The sequence below is a fragment of the Heterodontus francisci genome, chromosome X, assembly GCF_036365525.1.
Source record: "Heterodontus francisci isolate sHetFra1 chromosome X, sHetFra1.hap1, whole genome shotgun sequence".
Classification (NCBI taxonomy): domain Eukaryota; kingdom Metazoa; phylum Chordata; class Chondrichthyes; order Heterodontiformes; family Heterodontidae; genus Heterodontus; species Heterodontus francisci.
Genome location: NC_090421.1, coordinates 10,756,371 through 10,776,788, shown reverse-complemented (window position 1 = coordinate 10,776,788; position 20,418 = coordinate 10,756,371). Strand labels below are relative to the sequence as shown.

Here is a 20,418-nt window from a genome sequence, read left to right as displayed (position 1 = left end):
AAATCCAATTTTAATTGTTCCACAACTGGCAGCCGTACCTTCAGCTGCCTCGGCCCGAAGGTCTGGAATTCCCTCCCTAAACCCCTCTGCCTCTCCTTTAAGATGCTCCATAAAACCCACCTCTTTGACCATCTCCTTATGTGATTCGATGTCAAATTCTGATTAATTACACTCCTGTAATGCTCCTTGGGACGTTTCACTCTGTTTAAGGTGCTACATAAATGCAAGTTGTTGTTGCTGCTGTATGGCAAGGCTGGAAAATGCTACAGGGAAGTAACAGAGTCTAATATTTATCCTATTTCCAAATTCATCAGAGATTCTTAGCATCAAATATTACCTCAGTTGCATTTATTGCACACAATTTTTGAAACAGAAAAATATCACAAGAATTCATCAGTAGAAAATAGTGAAGAAGCACATTTGCTGCCCTCTTGTGAATATGTTTCATATATGTGAATATGGATGTTATTGCTCACTGAAACACTTCCGCAAATTTGTTTGAATACATTGCCTAATGTTATGCGCCAGCCCCTCCACTAACTCACCCAAGTAACATCCTATCATTAACTAATGCCTTGTCACCTACAATTTCATTAGGAATCACTTTCTAACGTGCAGTCCCACTGCCCCAGAAGCAAGTGGTGTTTGTATAAAATTACCAAGGGTCATGGAAGAATTGAGAGGAGTGTTTCCCTCATGAAGTTGTGAATATGGAGAATAAACCCACAGCTAAAGCAACTGATTCGGCATCAATTAACAATCAGCTCAGTGAGGATCTGGTTAAGATTAGCATTGAGGGTCATCAGGACAAGTATGGATACAAATACACTTCTATACGGTACATAACAGATTTCAGCAATCAAACCACAGAGATGGCCTGCCAAGATGAAGGCTCACTGTCACCTTCTCAGGGCAAGTTGGGATGGGCAGTAAATGCCAGTCTTGTCAATGATGTCTACATCCTAAGAATGAATTGAAAAGATATGTAGCATACATTTGAACAGGGGAACTGTGACCACATGCTTGGCTATATTACAGCCAGATTTGATACAATGGTTTACATCATAATCTACTGTTTATAATAGCCCTTCCACTGTTTGCATGGCTCCTGTCGAGAAACTGGTACAAACCCACTGTAACTTCAGGATGAACAGAGTCTTGGTCCTAGATGTCGCATTGTATTGTGGCCAGTTTAATGGTCGTTACTAGAGTCCTCCAGGCAATAAAAAGTGCAAGAGATAGATCATGCCCTATGTCCCACTATCTGGTGGCTAAAGAGGTTGTAAGTATGTAAAGTTGTCGATATAATAACAAGAATTGGTGCACTACTGATATCCTGTCAGTTTTGTCCCTACAAGCTCAGTATCTCCTCTTTACAAAGCATGCTAATAAGACGGAGAGGCAGATCATTACTGTATTGACCCTTTCTCCACTTTGACTTCAATATCAGCCTTCAAAAAGTTGCAGAGTTACCAATAACTTTCAGGTGCCCCAATCTGACAGCTTGGAATTAAATTTGGCTGCGATGGAGCCACATTCCTGTTGTGATTAATTTTAACAAGTTATGTGATCTCACATATGGCACAGTGGAAAGGGATAGAGAGAGAGAGAGAGAGAAGGGAGTAGATGGGATACCGGAGAGCTGCTGGTCAACGTTCCCTCTTTTTTTTTTGTTTTGTGCGGCCTATTTATTTAAGTGCATGGGCCCTTTCCTTTTTTCTTTGCATAGCTGCGCATGCGCGGGAACTTAAAGGGGCTAACTTGTGCTCGGCCTGCACAGGAACCTGGGTTGCTCTGTGGCTGCACTGCTGCTGGTGCTTGTGGGAGCTTAGTAGAAAGAACTTGCATTTATATAGTGCCTTTCACAGCCTCGGGACATCCCACCGCGCCTTATAGCTAATTACGTATTTTTTGAAGTGCAGTCACTGTGGTCAGAACATAGGAGCAGGAGTAAGCCAATCATCCCATCGACCCTGCTCCATCATTCAATTAGTTCATTGCTGATCATCTACCTTAATGTCACTTTCCCGCGCTATCCCCATATCCCTTCATGTCATTAGTATTCAGATATCCATCGATCTCTGTCTTGAACATGCTCAATGATTGAGCTTCCACAGCCCTCTGGGGTAGAGAATTCCACAGATTCACCACCCTCTGAGTAAAGAAATTCCTCCTCATCTCAGTCTTAAATGGCCTGTCCCTTATTCTGAGACTGTGTCCCCTGGTTCTAGACTCACCAGCCAGAGGAAACATCCTATCCACATCTACCCTGTCACGCCCTGTATGAATTTTGTAAGTTTCAATGAGATCACCTCTCATTCTTCGAAAAGCTAGAGAATACAGGCCCAGTTTCCTCAATCTCTCCTCATAAAACAATCCCGCCATCCCAGGGATTAGTCTGGTGAACCTATGTCATGTAGGAAATGCAGCAGCCAATTAACACACAGCAAGCTGCCACAAACAGCAATGTGATAGCAACGACCAGATTATGTTTTTAGTGATGTTCATTGAGGGCAAATATTGGCCAACACACCCGAGAGAACTCCCTCGCTGTCCTTTGAATGCATCTGTATGTCTACCTGAGAGGATATACGGCATCTCAGTTTAATGTCTCATCCAGAAGATGCCACCTTCAACAATGCAACACTCCCTCAGTACTGCACTGGAACATCAGCCTTGATTACGTACTTAACTCTCTGAACCTACAACCTTTGAACTCAGAGGCAAGAGTGCTACCCAATGAGCCAAAAAGAGACTTAAGAGCTTTCAAATTAATAATATTGATGACAGACATTACCCACATGACACAATCTGCTCTTCACACAGATTAGGTGAAGAAGTGTGGGAAGAGGCTCATGTCGAGCACAAACATCAGCATCGACCACTTTGGCCTGTTTTGTGCTGTAGATTCTATGTAATTCTATGTAAAGAAGGAACTAGATCGCAAACCAAACAATTGTTAGAAAATTTATTTCATGATTTAGGTATTCCCACCTCACAAAGAACAAAGAACAGTACAGCACAGGAACAGGCCATTCGGCCCTCCAAGCCTGTGCCGATCATGATGCCTGCCTAAACTAACACCTTCTGCACTTCCGGGGTCCGTATCCCTCTATTCCCATCTAATTCATGTATTTGTCAAGATGCCTCTTAAACGTCACTATCGTACCTGCTTCCACCACCTCCCCTGGCAGCAAGTTCCAGGCACTCACCACCCTCTGTGTAAAGAACTTGCCTCGCACATCCCCTCTAAACTTTGCCCCTCGCACCTTAAACCTATGTCCCCTAGTAACTGACTCTTCCACCCTGGGAAAAAGCTTCTGACAATCCACTCTGTCCATGCCGCTCATAACTTTGTAAACCTCTATCATGTCGCCCCTCCACCTCCGTTGTTCCAGTGAAAACAATCCGAGTTTATCCAACCTCTCCTCATAGCTAATGCCCTCCAGACCAGGCAACATCCTGATAAACCTCTTCTGTATCCTCTCCAAAGCCTCCACATCCTTCTGGTAGTGTGGCGACCAGAATTGTACGCAAAATTCCAAGTGTGGCCTAACTGACTAGCCATGACCAGTGTCTCGATACTGGGGATATTGGCCTGAGAGAGGACACTGATAATGGAGCACCTGTCCTTCCACTGAATTTGCAGGATCTTGCAGAGGTTCCGCTGGTGATATCTCTCCAGGGCTTTGAGATGTCTGCTGAATAGTTCATAGTTATCTGGGAGATATAGCACAACATATCTGGAATTACGATCTGTTACAGAGATCCCCTCCCCCTACCTCCTCATCAATTCCACCTTCTCCTGAAGACACAGGATTTCTTGCTGGAGTTGGGTTCCTCGTATGCTGGGCATCCTCCAGCACTTTGCCAGTTTCAGCATTATTCACGTCTCAGACTGGACAGTGAGTGTCGGCAAGATTTTTTGATATCTGTATAAATGGCTTGGATATTGGAATACAGAGCAAAATTCCAAAATTTGCTGATGATACCAAACTTGGATGACACCAATTGACTGCAACAGGACGTAGATAGGCTGGTGGAATGGGCAGACAAGTGGCAGATGGAATTTAATACAGAGAAGTGTGAGGTGATGCAATTTGGGAGAGGAAATATAGACTTAATGGCACCATTCTAAAAAGTGTGCAGGAACAGAGGGGCCTGGGGGTTCATGTGCATAGATTTTTGAAGGTGGCAGGACCTATTGAGAGAGTAATTAGCAAAGCATGTAGGATCTTAGGATTCATAAATAGAGGTATTGAGTACAAAAGCAGAGAAGTTTTGCTGAACCTTTATAAAGCTCTGGTTAGGCCACAACTAGAATATTGTGCCCAGTTCTGGTCACCACACTTTAGGAAGGATGTGAGGGTCCTTGAGAAGGTGCAGAGGAGATTTACCAGAATGGTTCCAGGGATGAGGGATTTTAGCTACAAGGTTAGGTTGGAGAAGCTGGGGTTGTTCTCCTTAGAGCAAAGGAGATTTAGCGGAGATTTAATAGAGGTGTACAAGATTATGAGAGGTTTAGATAAGGTAGACAAAGAAAAGCTGTTCCCATTAGCTGAGGGTACAAGGACTAAGGGGCACAGATAGAAGGTTTTGGGCAGGGGGGGGATGTGAGGAAGAACCAAGTGTTAGCACACCACCTGCAATTTCAGCTGGGAGTAACTGGATAGCAACCTACAGTCCCTTGGCTAGGGTTGTAAATGTCTATTATAGTACCCCTACTGTCGCCCCAGCCACCTTCAGGTGATTCAGTGCAGTCCAGGGATTCAATCCTGGGCACTTTCTGCTCTGAATGGCTCATCTCACCACATCTCACTGCACCATCAAAGAAGCTAGCAGCCATTTTAGAAGCAGGTTTGAGTCCCTTTTCCTGCTCAGCCAAGATTCTTAGCTCAGCTACTTTTAAAGCATATGGGAACTCTCCACATCTTCAATGTATTTTTTTTCCCCTTCAAGGACTCCTTGGCTGTTAATTCTGGATTCCAGATAAGAGAAGGGTGGTCGACAACTGGCATCTTTCTGGCTCTTTTTAATGTCACTTACAGGTGCTCATGTGGAACTCAGGTTAGAAACTCTGCCTATTTCTTCCCAATTTCAGCAAACTACCTTCCTCCCAGCAGCAGTGGCCGAAGTGCCCGAGTCCTATTTTCAATTTGCCATGTGAGGGATGTCTTAGATGAAGCCAAGGGAGGGATTGAAACCAAGGTCTGCCAACCTGTGGCACAGTGCGCCAATCACACATTTGAAGATGGGAGCATTAGTCATCTCACAGTGCAAAAGTCATCGATGTTAACTATGGTAGAATAACAGTTGGCCTTTCTAAAGTCTGATGAAACTACAAATATTCTTTCACCTACTAAAAATCTAGGGGGTAATTTTACTTTGGGCCGACATCAGGCAGGAGATGAACAGTGTAATTGTTCTGCCCACCCAGTATCCTTAGTGAGAGGCTTCAGTCAGGATGCCGATGAGCTACTGAACTCGCACTCACAGGTGGCTCGCTGGTTTGGAGTGGGAGTGGGAGAGGGAGGGGCGGTGGTAGGGGTGACGGGATAGAAATTCTGACAGCTCATCCATGGATCCAAGGCAGAGGTTCCAAGTTAAAAGCATGGACAGGTCAACTGCAAGCCGGAAGAGTTTTGTGGGGCCGGGAGGAGCATTTTACACAGTGGTTTGTTAGACTGCTCAATGCTTAGCACCAATGGGCGGAGTGCACACAACACACTCCTGGTATATGAAAATGACATCAGGATCCTACAACTGGACTGGGAATCTGATTCGCATATTAAATATAGGGTGCCGCCTGGTGAAAGCCCTGAAAATCGATGCCCTAGGATTGCTGTAGACTGGAAGAGTTCTTTCACTCCATTCTGATCTGCTGACTGACTTCCACCCCCATTTAACAGACACTTTGGGAAGGCTTTGGCAACAGAAGAGCAAGCATGAAATCACTAAAAACGGTCGGCATGTAAGAGAGAGGAACCCAGAATAACTTGGCATCCCATCCCGCAGCATATCGTGTGCGAGGATATCTGGCGGTTAAAGCATGCTCCATACAGTTTGTGACTTTGGACAGGTCCCCATCACATAACACATTCATGGAAAACCTCTGGACCTTCACATCTGGAAAGGAAAGAAAAACACCTTCAAATATTTTCTACTTCTACCTTTACTGGAAATACTCAATGCCCATAATTATGAATACCACATCATTTGTTTTCCGGAAGTGGGCAGAATCAGTGGAAAACACACAGCAAAGGTTTGACCTGCCACTCTGATGATGTAATCAGATCAAGCTTTATCAATCTCCTGATGGACGATAACAAAATGGACTTCCAACCAGAGAGGCGCTGTCAGCAAACTAGATTTTGAGGTGGATCCAGCAACTGGCTAAGGTGGCTCAGTGGGCAAAAGCACTGCCTGGTGTGGTATTGAACCATACAAACCAGAACAGGTTTTAAATTCAATCCCTGAGTTGACCAATCTCAACTGAGGCAGCGGTAGGGACACCACAAATGGCCTCAGTACCCTAAAGAGATACCGCAAGGTTGCTCAGGGGAATAAAAAGGATAGTACACTCAATCACTGACTCAATGAGGGGCAACGTCAATCCAGAACATTGGAAGAAAACAGAGCATCTTACACCAATGCTTTGGTACTTATGTCATTCTGCATTTAGTCACCAGGAGACACCATGGCCAGAATTTCACGAGGAGGCAGTGGCCATGCCCACTGGATGGAAAACCGGGGGCAAGCTCACCTCTGCCAGCCCTGAAAGCTGCGCTGCTATTTTGCATGGCTCAGGCAATTAGTTGCCTGAGGTTGTGAATTCTGCCCTTTTAAGGCAGGATGTCCCACCTCCAAGAGCTGCCGGACAATCAGAGGGTCAGCAGCTCTTCAGTCCCAGCAGCGCCACTGGGAGCGGTGGCCTCTGCTGGGACTGCACCCAGCGAGAAGAGGACGATGGACGTGGGCCTTGGAAGAGGGAAATGGGGCCGGGGCCGGGGCCTGGCCGATTGGCCCCAGCGAGGGGGAGTGGGTGTTGATGGAGAGGGTAGGGGAGTCTTCCAGCAGGAGCAGCCCATGCCGCAGGGATGTGCCCTCTGTGGGGCACAGAGTGCCCAATCAGAAGGGTCCCCCCAGCCCCCAAGGAGGCTGTTAAGTTTTACTAGGCAGCCTCCCCAAATGCCGCTGGTAAAATACTGGCAGGGGTGAGAACAGGCCCTCAGGTGGAAATTAATTGGCCTCCAGTGGCGGCAGGTAGGAGACGGGCACGGCACCCCCACCATGCCACCTGATTTTATGCTGCCACCGCCTTCCAGCATGCTCCTGGGGGGCAGGAGGGGCGTAAAATTCTGACCCACATCTTCATCATCAGCGTGTCCTTTCTCAATAACAGGTCCTGCAACCTGTTGATATAAATATCTACCTGAACTTGATCCAACTTCTTAAAAGTATTCTGATGGTCAAAATTAATGCAATAATGTTCAGACTAAACTGAAGACCACCTACACTTTTCAAAGTATTTCTGTCCATAACTCTCGCGGACTTCTGGAGATAATCTGTCCCACAGACGTTGTAGATCATTTTCAATGCTTTCCAAGTTTGTCACAGCTGTCTTGAAGAAGCCAGGCTCAATGATGCAAACCCGAACACCAAAATAGTGCATGTCCCGTCTAAGAAATAAAACAATGGCAATGTACAAGATTCAGTACACAAGATGTGTTCCTAAACTGACAGAATAAAGTCTTTTTATCCATTAAATATGTGCTAGGAACAACAACTTGCATTTATATAGCATCTTTAATGTAGTACAAAACATCCCAAGCTGCTTCACATGGTATTCGGACAGGAGACCAAAAACCTGGTCAAAGAGGTAAGGTTTAAGAAGTGACTTAAAGGAGAAAACAGGGAGAGGTTTAGGGAGGGAATTCCAGAGCTTGGGACCCAGACAGCTGAAGGCATGGCCGCCAATGGCGGACCGATGGGAATCAGAGATGCTCAAGAGGCCAGAATTGGAGGAGCGCAGAAATCTCAGACCTAGGAACAGGAGGAGGCCATTTAGCCCCTTGAGCCTGTTCCGCCATTCAGTTAGATCATGGCTGATCTGTACCTCAACTCTATTTAACCGCCTTTGTTCCATATCGCTAGATACCCTTACCTAACAAAAATCCTGCTTTTCATGAGTTATGCCCCTGAAAATCACAATTGGACCTGGGAGCTGAGATGGAATCCATGACACCATTACAGTCCTGATTTAATGCCTCATCCAAAAGACAGCACCTCCAGCAGTGATGCATTCCCTCAGTACAATGCTGGAGTGTGTTAGCCTCGATTTTGTGCTCAGGTCGCTGGAGTGGGACTTGAATGCACAACCTCCTGACTCAACAGTGAGAGCTCGAGCGAATGATCCCTGGCTGACACCATCCAAATACAGTTAACACTGTGACCAGCAAAACAATCGTTTTCACACGATCAGCAATAATAGATGGAAACTAAAAGCTAAAAAGAAATGTCGCGGCTAATTATACCCCTTCAGGACAGTTTTCTTATCAAAAAGGACTCAACATAGTGAGACAAGAAAGGTTATTTCTGTGTGTTACTGAAATTTGAGAACATTTCTGCACTTTGCGGAGATTTACATTTGACTGGTACACACATAACCGGCACCTATGTTGGTCTGACCCTGAAGATAATAGTGAACAACAGTGGGGTTGCTAACCTCAGGCTGTCGGAGAAAGACTCCACTCCACATTTTGAGAGACAGTATCCACCACCTGCAAACGATATCCTCCCCATAACACTGGACACATTCACCACCCGTCCCCTGGCCTTTTTAACCAATGGGAGAAAGGTCAGTGTAACCTCCATCAGTCCAATCAAATTCACATTCAAGACTTTAAAATAATCCTCCATCTTCATCCATTCTGTTGGGCCAATGGGAATAGCTCTCCCCGCATTGTTGACCAACCCCCAAAGACCTGTAAAAGAAAGGGGAAAGGGAACACACGTGCAAGAATTGCTTCAGATATCGGTAGATTTTGCTGCTTTTTCTTCACTCAGGTCAGTAGTGAGACTAAACCACAAGAATAGTGTGATGTTCCTGTTATCAGCCCTGTTTCAATGGTATGTTTGAAATCTTCTGTGTTGGATTACATTTCGCACATTGCTGTGAGACTCTTGACCAATCAAAACTTCTGTTTTGCAAAATACAAGGACACCTGGAACCAGACAGCAATCATTTCCATACAATGATTTGATCAAAATGTTCTTGATATCAAGGGGAACCGAATATTAAGGGTAGGGAAACCACTTTCGTTGGTTGGGGAGTCTAGGACTAGGGGCTAATTTCAAAATTAGAGCCAGACCTTTCAGGAGTGAAATTAGGAAACACTTCTACACACAAAGGGTGGTGTGGCAGGACATTGGGTGCGATCTTCCCCAAGGAGGCCAATTAAGAACCCGCTTTTGGGATCACCATCCAACTGGGAACGGCAGGCGGGCTGAGGAGGCGGGAGGGCCAATCAGGAGCTGGGATGAGAGAGGCCGGCAGCCTTCACTTTGGCTGCAGTGGGAGTGCCATAGTTAAAAGGGGCTGTGTGATGGCTTAATCGGTGACGGCACTAACCAGTGCAGAACAGAGTCTTGCAAACCAGAAAGTCACATGTTCATCCCCTGGCCTGTGCTGAGTTAACTAATCCACCCGGGTGGCTTTATCAGCAGTACCTCAGAATCTTGGGTGTATTAATATCCTGGGTAAGGAGGGGGAAATCAGTCAAGGTTCCCACTCTTGTTGGCTGGAAAGCATGACTGGAAAGTGAAAGCATGAGTTGGTCTGTGCTGTATTGCCTGATCTCAACCGAATGGTTATAGAAGGTGCCATAATTGGCCACAACATCATGGGTACTATTGGCAATAGTGATGCAAGAACCAAAGTGGCTTTGGCCACAGCAGTTTGCCACAGTGCTTTTATCTTGCTTAAATTGTTAAAAGAACGGGACTTTTCCTTGAGTGTTAATCTATGATCACCGGATCAGGCTCACAGTTACCTTTCTCTCCCACCTCTGCCTGGACCCAGTCTGCTGCTTTCTGTATGCTGCTGTAATCAGTCACATCAAGCAAGACAGCTTTCAGTGTGGATGAGTTGCTCCTCTGCAGGGTGTCCACTCCTTTTTGTGTCAGGCAGCCAGCAAGGACACGGAATCCTTGCCGGTCCAGGCGTTTTGCCAGGAGGTTGCCAAAGCCTGTGTCACATCCAGTGATAAAGACATACTTGTCTTTGACATCTTGGATCTTCTGACGGTTCCTGATAAACCAGCCAATGGCAAGCAGGAAAACAGCAGTGAGGAGATACACCCACATGAAGTTTGGTTGAAGAATCTGAGTGGAAGAGACAGAACATTTGAATAAGAGAAATTCATCATAACCAGTTCACAATATGAAATCACACAAGTTATCATTCACCTTTGGCTTGGAATTTGCTTTATATGTAACGTGGGGAAAGTGCCCTGATGGCTTAATTGGTAAACACTCTACTCAATGTAGAACTGAGCCATATAGAGTAGCAAGGTCCCAAGTTTGATCTCTGATCTGCCACAAAGAAGTTGAATGATCTCACCAGTGTAGGTAAGGCAAGAGAAGTCATCAGCATGTTCCATGAATGCACTGCACAAAGTCACAAATCTACTTCAAAGATAGATAGCAACCAGTAGTCAGTAGCAGAAAAAACAAATACAAACTGAGCCAGAAACAAATTTTAAAGGTACAAGTACCTCCTGTGCCATTTTCCATTTACTTCCACCTGTTCAGTAGCCTAGCAACACTCAATACCTGTTTCATTGAGCTGTGATTAAGATCCAGTGTGAATGAGGCAGGAATGGCAGAAAATGGGATCCATAACATTACTGCCTCGTTTAAATGCACCTTCCTGTATTTAGGGAAGACAGTGATATCATGGTAATGTCACTGGATTAGTAATGCAGAGGGTCCAGGCTAATGCCCTGGGGATGCAGGTTCCAATCCCACCGTGGTAGCCGATGGAATTTAAATCCAATTAATTAATAAAAATCTGGAATTGAAAGCTAGTCTCAGTAATGGTACCATGAAACTATCAATTGTTGTAAAAACCCATCTGGTTCACTAATGTCCTTTGGGGAAGGAAATCTGCTGTCCTTACCTGGTCTGGCCTACATGTGACTCCAGACCCACAGCAATGTGGTTAACTCTTAACTGCCCTCTGAAATGGCCTAGCAAGCCACTCAGTTCGAGGGCAATTAGGGATGGGCAACAAATGCTGGCCTAGCCAGTGATGCCCACATCCCATGAAAGAATTTTTAAAAAGAGTGCATCCAGCACACAATGGAAGTGATGCCATAAATCAAGTGGGCAGAAAAATGGATGGGGTTCTCTATAATGAGCTCCTGGCTGGTTTAAGTGAACAAATACAGAAAATTGTACTCCTGGTACACAACAGATCCATCCCCATGGATTCCCCAGGGTCCACAGACACAAGTTTCAAAACCAACAATATACAAGCTAATCAGAGGTTTGGTAACTGATTTTACACAACTACCTAGAAACATGCTCCAGAACTGGTTCAAGTGTGGACCAGTTGTCTGAAAGCAGTTTGTCAAAAGAAAACGAAAACTATTTAAATTAGAAGAAAACTTACATCTTTTATTTCAAGCTTTCACTCCTCTATTTCGAATCAGAGGGAGCTGAATACCACTTGGCAGTAACTGTTAGGTCTGGTTCTGACATTCATATTCTGGTCCTGTGTGTGGCCTTATTGTTTGTAGCTTTTAGCTGTATAGAGCTCGCCTTCATGGGCGAGTCACTGTTGAGATGGTAAGTAGCTCATGATTCACTAATCTCTTTCTACACAAGATTCTCAGCTGACCTTCAATTTTCCATGATAGCGGACCAGGCCAACTCTGCATATAGGTTAAAGGACCCTTGTAAACTTTCAGGAAGTTCTAAAGCTTTCCTTTTGTGCATCTCATTTGGCTCTAGAAGATACTGTAGTAATGATCACATTTGTCCATGTGCATATAAATAGGGGAGTTGGACTGAAATTTAAGAAAGTATCAATTTGAGGTTATTGCATTTTAATAGCGAATAGAATTTCTACCTCCAATTTTCTCCTGAAGATGCTGGCTCTTGGTTTCATTGACACTCACCACCTGGTGGCACCTCGATTAAACATGGACAAAATGGATACAGATGAGAGGAACCATTCAGTCCACCTTCAGTCATCAGAAAAAAAGCCTTATATCCTCCCAATGAATGTGGAACTGGCTGGCAGAATGTGGAACTTGATACCACAAGGAGTAGTTGAGGCAACTAGCATATATCCTAGTCATTGCTATCTCCTAGAAGCTAGATAAGCACATGACAGAGGAAGGAATTGAAGGTTATGTTGGTGGGGTTAGATGAAGAATGGTGGGAGGAGGCTTACGTAGAGCATAAATATTGACATTGATTGGAGGGGCCAAATGTCCTGTTTGTGCTTTAAATACTATATAATGCCATGTAATCTCAACATCTGATTGGATCATGAATGAGACTAGGGTTTTTATTCTCCACTACCCTACCTGGATGGTCATCCAAGGTGTGAATATCTCTTTGTGTGAAAAAGTTCTTCTTGATATCTTTCCTAAATTTGTTTTTACAAGTTTTAACCTATGCCATAGTTCTAATATTCTATCATACCCTGAAGAAATGCTCTAGATTAAACTTACTTGTGCCATTAAATAATATATTGTACATTTCTATAAAGTCCCCTCTCAGTCTCCTTTGTTCAAGGTTTATTTATTTTTTTATTATTTATTTATTTAGAGATACAGCGCTGAAACAGGCCCTTCGGCCCACCGAGTCTGTGCCGACCAACCACCCATTTACACTAATCCTACATTAATCCCATGTTCTCTACCACATCTCCACCATTCTCCTACCACCTACCTATACTAGGGGCAATTTACAACAGCCAATTTACCTATCAACCTGCAAGTCTTTGGCTGTGGGAGGACCCGGAGCACCCGGTGGAAACCCACGCTGACACAGGGAGAACTTGCAAACTCCTCACAGGCAGTACCCAGAACTGAACCCGGGTCGCTGGAGCTGTGAGGCTGCAGTGCTAACCACTGCGTCACTGAGCCTCAGTTCCTCCAGCCTTTTCTGGAGAACATTGGCTCAGACAGTGAGTCAACTCCCCATCTCTTCTTCAGATAGAGACATGGGATCTTTGACATCAACCTGAAAGATGGCACCTGCAACAGTTTCTGTAGTCAGATAAAAACATGGCTGAGCTTGTAACTGTGTAATTGTAATTGATGAGGCTGGTTGCTTAATGCACAGTTCAAAGGAAAACGAGTAGCTTCTAGAATGTAGTATGCTCGCTTAGAGCATGCAATGCCATCGATAATTAAATGTCTAGCGATGAACTAGAAAGGGAAATAGATGTAGCTTATCATGTTAATTAGTTGGACAGTTTTGAGGCTTAGCAATGGTTAACCACATCAACAACAACAACAACTTGCATTTATATAGTGCCTTTAAGATAATAAAACATCCCAAGGTGCTTCGCTTCACAAAATAAAATATGACATCGGGCCACATAAGACAATGTTAGGTCAAGTGACGAAAAGCTTGGTCAAAGAGGTAGGAATGCCTTAAAGGAGGAAAGCAAAATAGGTGAAGAGGTTTGGGGAGGGACATCCAAAGCTAAGGGCTTAGACAAGTGAAGCCAATGTTGGAACAATTAAAACCAGGGATGTTCAAGAGGCCAGAATTAGAGGAGCGCAGATATCTCAGAGGATTGTGGGGCTGGAGGAGATTACAGAGATAGGGAGAGTTGAGGCCAGGGAGGGAATTATAAATAATGTATGTTAATGAGGTGGATAGCATGTACACATGGGTTATATATTTTTAATTCCTTTCTATCCTACTCTCAAGGCACTGAGCCTTACTAGAGTACAGTTCCATGGGTACTATAACTCTCATATATCTCATCCGAGCAGCTGGTCCTCATATGTGAGTCTAGACAATGTGCATGAGCATGGTCAACCTTGGAGGTCACGACAAATAGGCTCAATTCGATCCTCATCCAGCATTCCATTCACACGCTTGAGCTTTCTAGCATGAGTTAGAAGCTGGTCAACAGGTTAGAAATGGGTTAGAACATATAAGAAGCCAGGCAAAAAAAGAACAGCTTGCCCATCAAGTCTGTACCATTCAGCTATGGTACAGCTAAGCAACATGACGCAATGTGCCCCACTCACCAGGAGTCATGTAATCTCCTGGAGACCCCAACAAAAAGATTTTAAAAAGCCCATGGCCAATTCAGGGAGAAAGGAAATCTTGGAAACTCCTCTCCAACCTTCAAAGGTGATCAACGATGGGTTCCAGGAGATAGCATTAACCATGAGGTACATCACCTCACCTACCTTACCTACCTTGCATATGCAGCAATATCAGTCTACTCCAAGAAAAGGTCCAGCTCCCTTTTAAACGTTTGCAGCAAATGTGCATGGATTGAATAAGCCGGCAACCTACTCCAGAGGTCAATGAGCCTCTGGGGAAAGAAAAGCCTCCCAACATTGAACCTACTTCAATGTTTACACAGCTTGCATGCATGACCTCTCATTCTCTTTAACTTATCTAATTCAAACAATTTGTCCACATGCCCCCTCATCATTTTAAATATTATAATCAAGTCTCCCCGAAGTGTACGTTTTTCTAGGGTAAAAAAGAACCAGCTCTCTCAACCTAACTTAATAGCTAAGTGTTTTTAGGCTGGGTATTAATATAGTAGCCCTCCTCTGAACCTTTCCAAGGGCCTCTATATTTCCCACTATGTGAGGAGCCAGAACTGGACACAGCATCCTCAATGGGGCCCAACCAAGGCATTGTACAGGGTCACTAAGTGTTCTTGGTTTTGTATTTTACCTGTACATCCTAATGCCCTGTTTGCTTTTGTGATTGGCTCTCAGCACTGGTCAAGAACCTTCAAGCACTTGTACACTATTACATCCAGGTCTCTTTTTAGCAGACTTCAGTTCAGAACCCAGCATGGCATATACATGCTTGGTATTAGCCCTACCAACATGCATCACACTACACCTATCAACATTACATGTCATCTGCCTGATATGGGCCCATTTCTCCATTGCATCTAGATCAGATTGTCATCTTTACCTCTCATCAAGGGTTCTGAAACCAACACAGATCTTCGTGTTATCCACAACTCATGGAGACTACCCCTAACACCTTCATCCAGGTCACTGATATAAACACTGAAGAGTAACGGTCCTAACACCAATCCCTGCGAGATAACCTACCGTCTGTGAGAATGCAACACCCAATTTCCTATCTAACACAGGACCTGCCCTTCAATCACCTTACACTGTATGTTATATAGCAGCCTATTGTGAGGTACCTTATCAAAAGCTTTTTGAAAGTCCAAATATACAATGCCAAGTGGGCTACCTTCATCCAGCAACCTGGTAACCTCTTTAAAGAATTCAACCAGATGAGTAAGACATGACCTTCTTTTCCAGAAGCCATGCTGCCTATCCCTACTCTGTCAAGGTAGTCATAAAGGACATCCCTAAGGCATCCCTCCGAGCAATTTTCCTCCAACTGATGTCAAGCTAATGGGCCTATAATTTCCTGGTTCTAACTTATTGCCTTTTTTGAATATTGTTGCAACACTAATTTCCCGCCAGTCACCAGGAACAGCCTCGAAATGCCAGCAAACTATTGAATATATGAGTAAGTGGTTCACTTAGCACGGTTCCCATCTCTTTAAGCTACCTTGGGAAAATGCTATCTCAGCCAGCAGTCTGATCTGTTTTAAGACCTCTTATTCTCTTCACGGTCAGATCTGCATCTACTTCAACATTAACAACTTTAGTGCCAACGACACACTGCATTAATGGCAACTGAGCACAGCCTACAGGTATAAAGACAGCTGCAAAGCTCCTGGAAGTCCATCTGACTCTGCTCTGAGGAATGCTTTATTGGCTCTATGCAGTTATTTATTGCCCACTGACATTTTACTATTCCTCCCGCAGTTATCCACAATCTTCTTTCCCACTGACCTTATGGCTGCTCTGATAGCAACCCTTAAGATAAGCACGATATCTATTTCTATTCTCTTGAGACAAAAGCAAAATACTGCAGACGCTGGAAATCTGAAATAAAACCAGAAAATGCTGGAAATACTCAGCAGGTCAGGCAGCATTTGTGGAGAGAGAAGCAGAGTTAATGTTTCAGGTTAATAACCTCATCAGAACAGTTCTGAGGAAAGGCTAATGACCTGAAACATGAATTCTGTTTCTCTCTCCACAGATGCTGCCAGACCCTATTCTCTTGAGAGTTGCTTTTGTTTAATCTGTAAAAGTATTTCCACTCAAGGCTGAATAGTCCTTGTACACGACCAGTTACCACTTGCCTTTATCACGTGCCCTTCCTCTGACTTTAGGGACATACATGGCTTAACATGTCAAAAATTGAAATCACCAGCACTGACCCAATCAGCCTAAATTAATTGGAACAAAAGCATAGCCCTAATGAAAATGAACAGGACCACAACAAGTTAGAGGGAAGCTTTGAAGCTACTCAATTTCTCTATAAGCTGCAGTGAGCATCAAGAAATGCACGCTATGCAGCTTGTTTTATAATTCACTTAAGAGAGCAGCCTCAAAGGAATTCTTTTTTTTAAAACAATGTGTTACTTTAATGGGATTTTAAGGGCTTAAATCTAAGTGGAAAATCTTGAAGTTGCATTAGCGTTTACTTAATAGGCATTCTCAAACAAATCTGTAATCTTTTTGTGCTAAGAATCTGAAATCACAAGGAGCCCTGCAGCTACTGAGATCACGGTAATAGAAGGGCATTGGGTTTAAAACAGAATATTAGTTATCCCCAAGCAAGCATGGGGAATAGTAGGAATGCATCTGCTCTCTGGTACTTGGACTGTGGGTGGATATGAATTTGATTGTTGGCAGCTTCGTAGTGGCCATATATCTTGTCTCTGGCAAATGGATGATGGAACGGATCTGGTAGACTGATGGGCATTTGATCCTGAGCATCCAGGTGACCGACCCACCTCCATCCAGTGATGCATAACTACTCAACTCTTGGGAATCTAATGGAAGAATGCCTTAAAATATCCAATATATGCATACTGGAACATGGGCAAGGTTTTAATGGTCAAATTTCTGTATGTCAGAGAACCTCTGGCAACATGTATACCTGCTTCTGGCATAGATTAACTACTGAGCCAATTTCAGATTCTACAGTCTGATTTCTGAGCAGTTTGCAGGGAAACTTTAAAAAGATATAGTCAACAGGGGGCTGGCCTTGGGGGAAGAGTGGGGGGAGGGGGGTGGGGAAAGTGTGGGAAGGCAACCAACCTTACATGTTCAATTCACAAGGTGTCTGATTTTCTAACAGGCAAATTGGAACTATAAAATGAGGTTTGCTAACATCATGAGTCCTCCTCATTTTTTAATGTTAAAATGAGCTACTGAAAGTCCCACACTGTACATTCCAACTTCAATGCTGCGCCCATGGTGCACCATGGGACCTGTATTTACAGAAGCTGCTTGGACATGTTAGACGAGAGCTGTCATCAACACCTCCACTTCACGAGGAACAGCTGGTACATAGATGTACCCTATGTTGCAGGATAACTTGCAACCAACATCTGGCACAGGGACAGCAGTTCTGACAGATGTGAAGGTTAACACATCATGCCAGTGCATCCTTCAAAAACCATTCTCGGAGTTAACTGCCCCATCAGTCAGTCTACTGTGCACACAATTAAATCACCATGTTGGCAAGGGGCAGGCAACACTGTCATCACTTTTTTTGTGGAAAGGCAGCATCAGTTGGGAAAAAAAAACCAGAACTTCACTGGGTGGCAGGTGGCACGGGGAGGCGGTGGCGTAGTGGTATTGTCACTGGACTCGTAACCCAGAGACCCAGGGTATTGTTCTGGGGACATGGATTCAAATCCCACCACAGCAGAAGGTGGAATTTGAATTTAATTCATAAATCTGGCATTAAAAAAAAAAGCTAGTCTAATGATGGCCATGAAACCACTGTCAATTGTTGTAAAAACCCATCGGGTTCACTAATGTCCTTTAGGGAAGGAAATCTGCCGTCCTTACCTGGTCTGGCCTACATGTGACTCCAGACCCACAGCAGCGTGGTTGACTCTTACATGCCCTCTGAAATGGCCTAGCAAGCCACTCAGTTGTATCTAACCGCTAGCACTGTGGGTGTACCTACCCCATATGGACTGCAGCAGTTCAAGAAGGCAGCTCACCACCACATTCTCAAGGGCAATTAGGGACGGGCAATAAATGCTGGCCTGGCCAGCGATGCCCACATCCCATGAATGAATTAAAAAAAAAATTACCCCAAGTGCAGGGCAATGTAGATGGCACCTTTGTGGGTATCAGGGCTTTTACATCAACAAATGGATTATATGAATAGAATGAGTACAAATCCTATTATCGCTAAGGAGGTGTCTCACTACCAAAGCATCATTATGCATGTTACAACCAGGTGAGAAAGAGGTCTAGGGTTCCCTTTCAGCCTTCACCTGGTCTCACTTTAACAGGGTTTTATTTTTAAATACACTGTTTTTAGCTCGCCCTTGGGGAATCCTTGTTCACCACTTTCCAATTATAAGGCAAAGAAGTGAGCACAAACGGGCTTTCTTCGGTTTAAAGAAAAAGAGTGAAATTTATTAAACTTGAACTCTAATTCGGGGTTTAATGCCTACAGATACACAACGTGCCCCATGCCAGCATGCATTCACGATACGCATGTGCAAATAGAGACAGAAAAGAGCAGAAGAAAAATTAAAGTGGAAAGATTTGAGGCAATATCTGAAGAGTTGTTGTTCCAGTTCTTCGAGCTCACTGTAGGATCCTTTTGGAGGTAGATCTTGCTTTTCGTTGGGGCCCAGTATTCTTCTTAAACCTTGTTCACTGTTGGAGACTTTTCTCTCTTGGGGTTCATGTGTCTTCAGTGGGTTTTGGAGTTCCATGAGAAAGAGATGGGAGCAGACAGACAGGAGAGGCTGTGGCGAGACAGACAGGAGAGGTCTTTTCAATCCAGGAGCCAAGAGCTTTCTGCCAGTTCAAACACTGTCTCTCCAATTTAAAACTCTCAGTTCAAACTTAGCCACAGCCAGTTAGCCATGTGACTAACTGGTTTGACCACGTCTGTTTGTGGATTGAATTGGAGCAGAGAATGGCTCCTTTGTCTACAAGCCTGTCTGTTAATATGCAAAAATGTCTTTCCAGCCAGTGGCCTGGCAACCCCTCACATCAGGCCTTCTCTTCCTCCCAGCAACAATTTGAAATTTAATGTCCATGTGGTGAAATTAATATGCCTCATTCTTGGCAGGTGGGGGCCTGCATGACAGTGCATATCAGTAATAGTTATCCAGGAAGCAGCCACAAGGCTTTCTATTTACAGTATTCTACATTATTTGAAGGAGAAGGTAGGTAGCTGGATCATAGGAGAACGTGGCTATCCTTTGTGTCCATCCCAGTTGGCCCTACCGAGAGTGCCACCACACCTCACCACTGCCCCCCAAACAGTACTGGAGCACCTCGGTCTGGACACTTCAGCATTGGTTTGTTGCTCCTAGCTGCTCCCTCCAAGCCATGCAGCTTAAGCAAGGTGAAAGAGAGCATGTGCAAAAGGGCAATAAGCACATCAAGTGCTCCAAATGGTACCTCTCAGGTGTGTGGCAGTTCCCAACTTAGGTTTGGTCTGCTCACAAGAAATGAGTACAATTATCTCCGTTGCCCTTGCCTTCCTGCTCATACCAACAAACAACATCTGCATTTGCAGCCACGTATGAGGGAGCTGGGTGACTGCATTGACTCAACTGGAAACCTGCCTCCAGTCAGTTTCTAGTTGTGCCTATCCCATTCCACCTGTGGCTGCCACAAATTTGAAAGATCTATGCATTTGGAGTGTCTAACCTCTTTGTTAAGTATACAGTTAGCAGAGAGACTGCAACTGGGAACTCTTGCCATAGTCCAACTTGGAGACCTTTGCAAAGGGTGGCAGGCAGCCTAGCTTGATAGTGAGTGTAGAAAGCTGGTTTTCTCACCACCCTTGTGCTTGAACGTCAGGTTCTGATCCAGAGAATCAAAATCTCCAACCTTTCAACTCAAGCCTGAACCCATTCTAATGCTGATCCCTACCGTCATGAGGAGAGCTATGAGGAGAGGTTGGATAAACTCGGATTGTTTTCACTGGAACGACGGAGGTGGAGGGGCGACATGATGGAGGTTTACAAAGTTATGAGCGGCATGGACAGAGTGGATAGTCAGAAGCTTTTTCCCAGGGTGGAAGAGTCAGTTACTAGGGGACATAGGTTTA

General features: G+C 44.4%; 1 protein-coding gene across 4 annotated transcripts in view; it reads right to left on the bottom strand.

Moving 5' to 3' along the window:
- Positions 1-333: 333 nt before the first annotated feature.
- Positions 334-20,418, bottom strand: part of rdh5 (retinol dehydrogenase 5 (11-cis/9-cis)) — a 36,287-nt gene continuing 16,202 nt past the window's right edge. For 3 of the 4 annotated variants that reach the window (XM_068024792.1, XM_068024789.1, XM_068024788.1), the window contains 4 exons: positions 10,053-10,383; positions 8,726-8,984; positions 7,516-7,679; positions 334-6,126 (listed from right to left, as the gene is read on the bottom strand). In XM_068024792.1, coding sequence (XP_067880893.1) covers positions 5,903-6,126; positions 7,516-7,679; positions 8,726-8,984; positions 10,053-10,365 — 960 coding nt within the window. In that variant the 5' untranslated portion in view covers positions 10,366-10,383 and the 3' untranslated portion in view covers positions 334-5,902. Of the gene's footprint in view, positions 6,127-7,515; positions 7,680-8,725; positions 8,985-10,052; positions 10,384-14,456; positions 14,548-20,418 lie in introns of those variants that run through there. The other variant, XM_068024790.1, reaches the window with a different exon arrangement.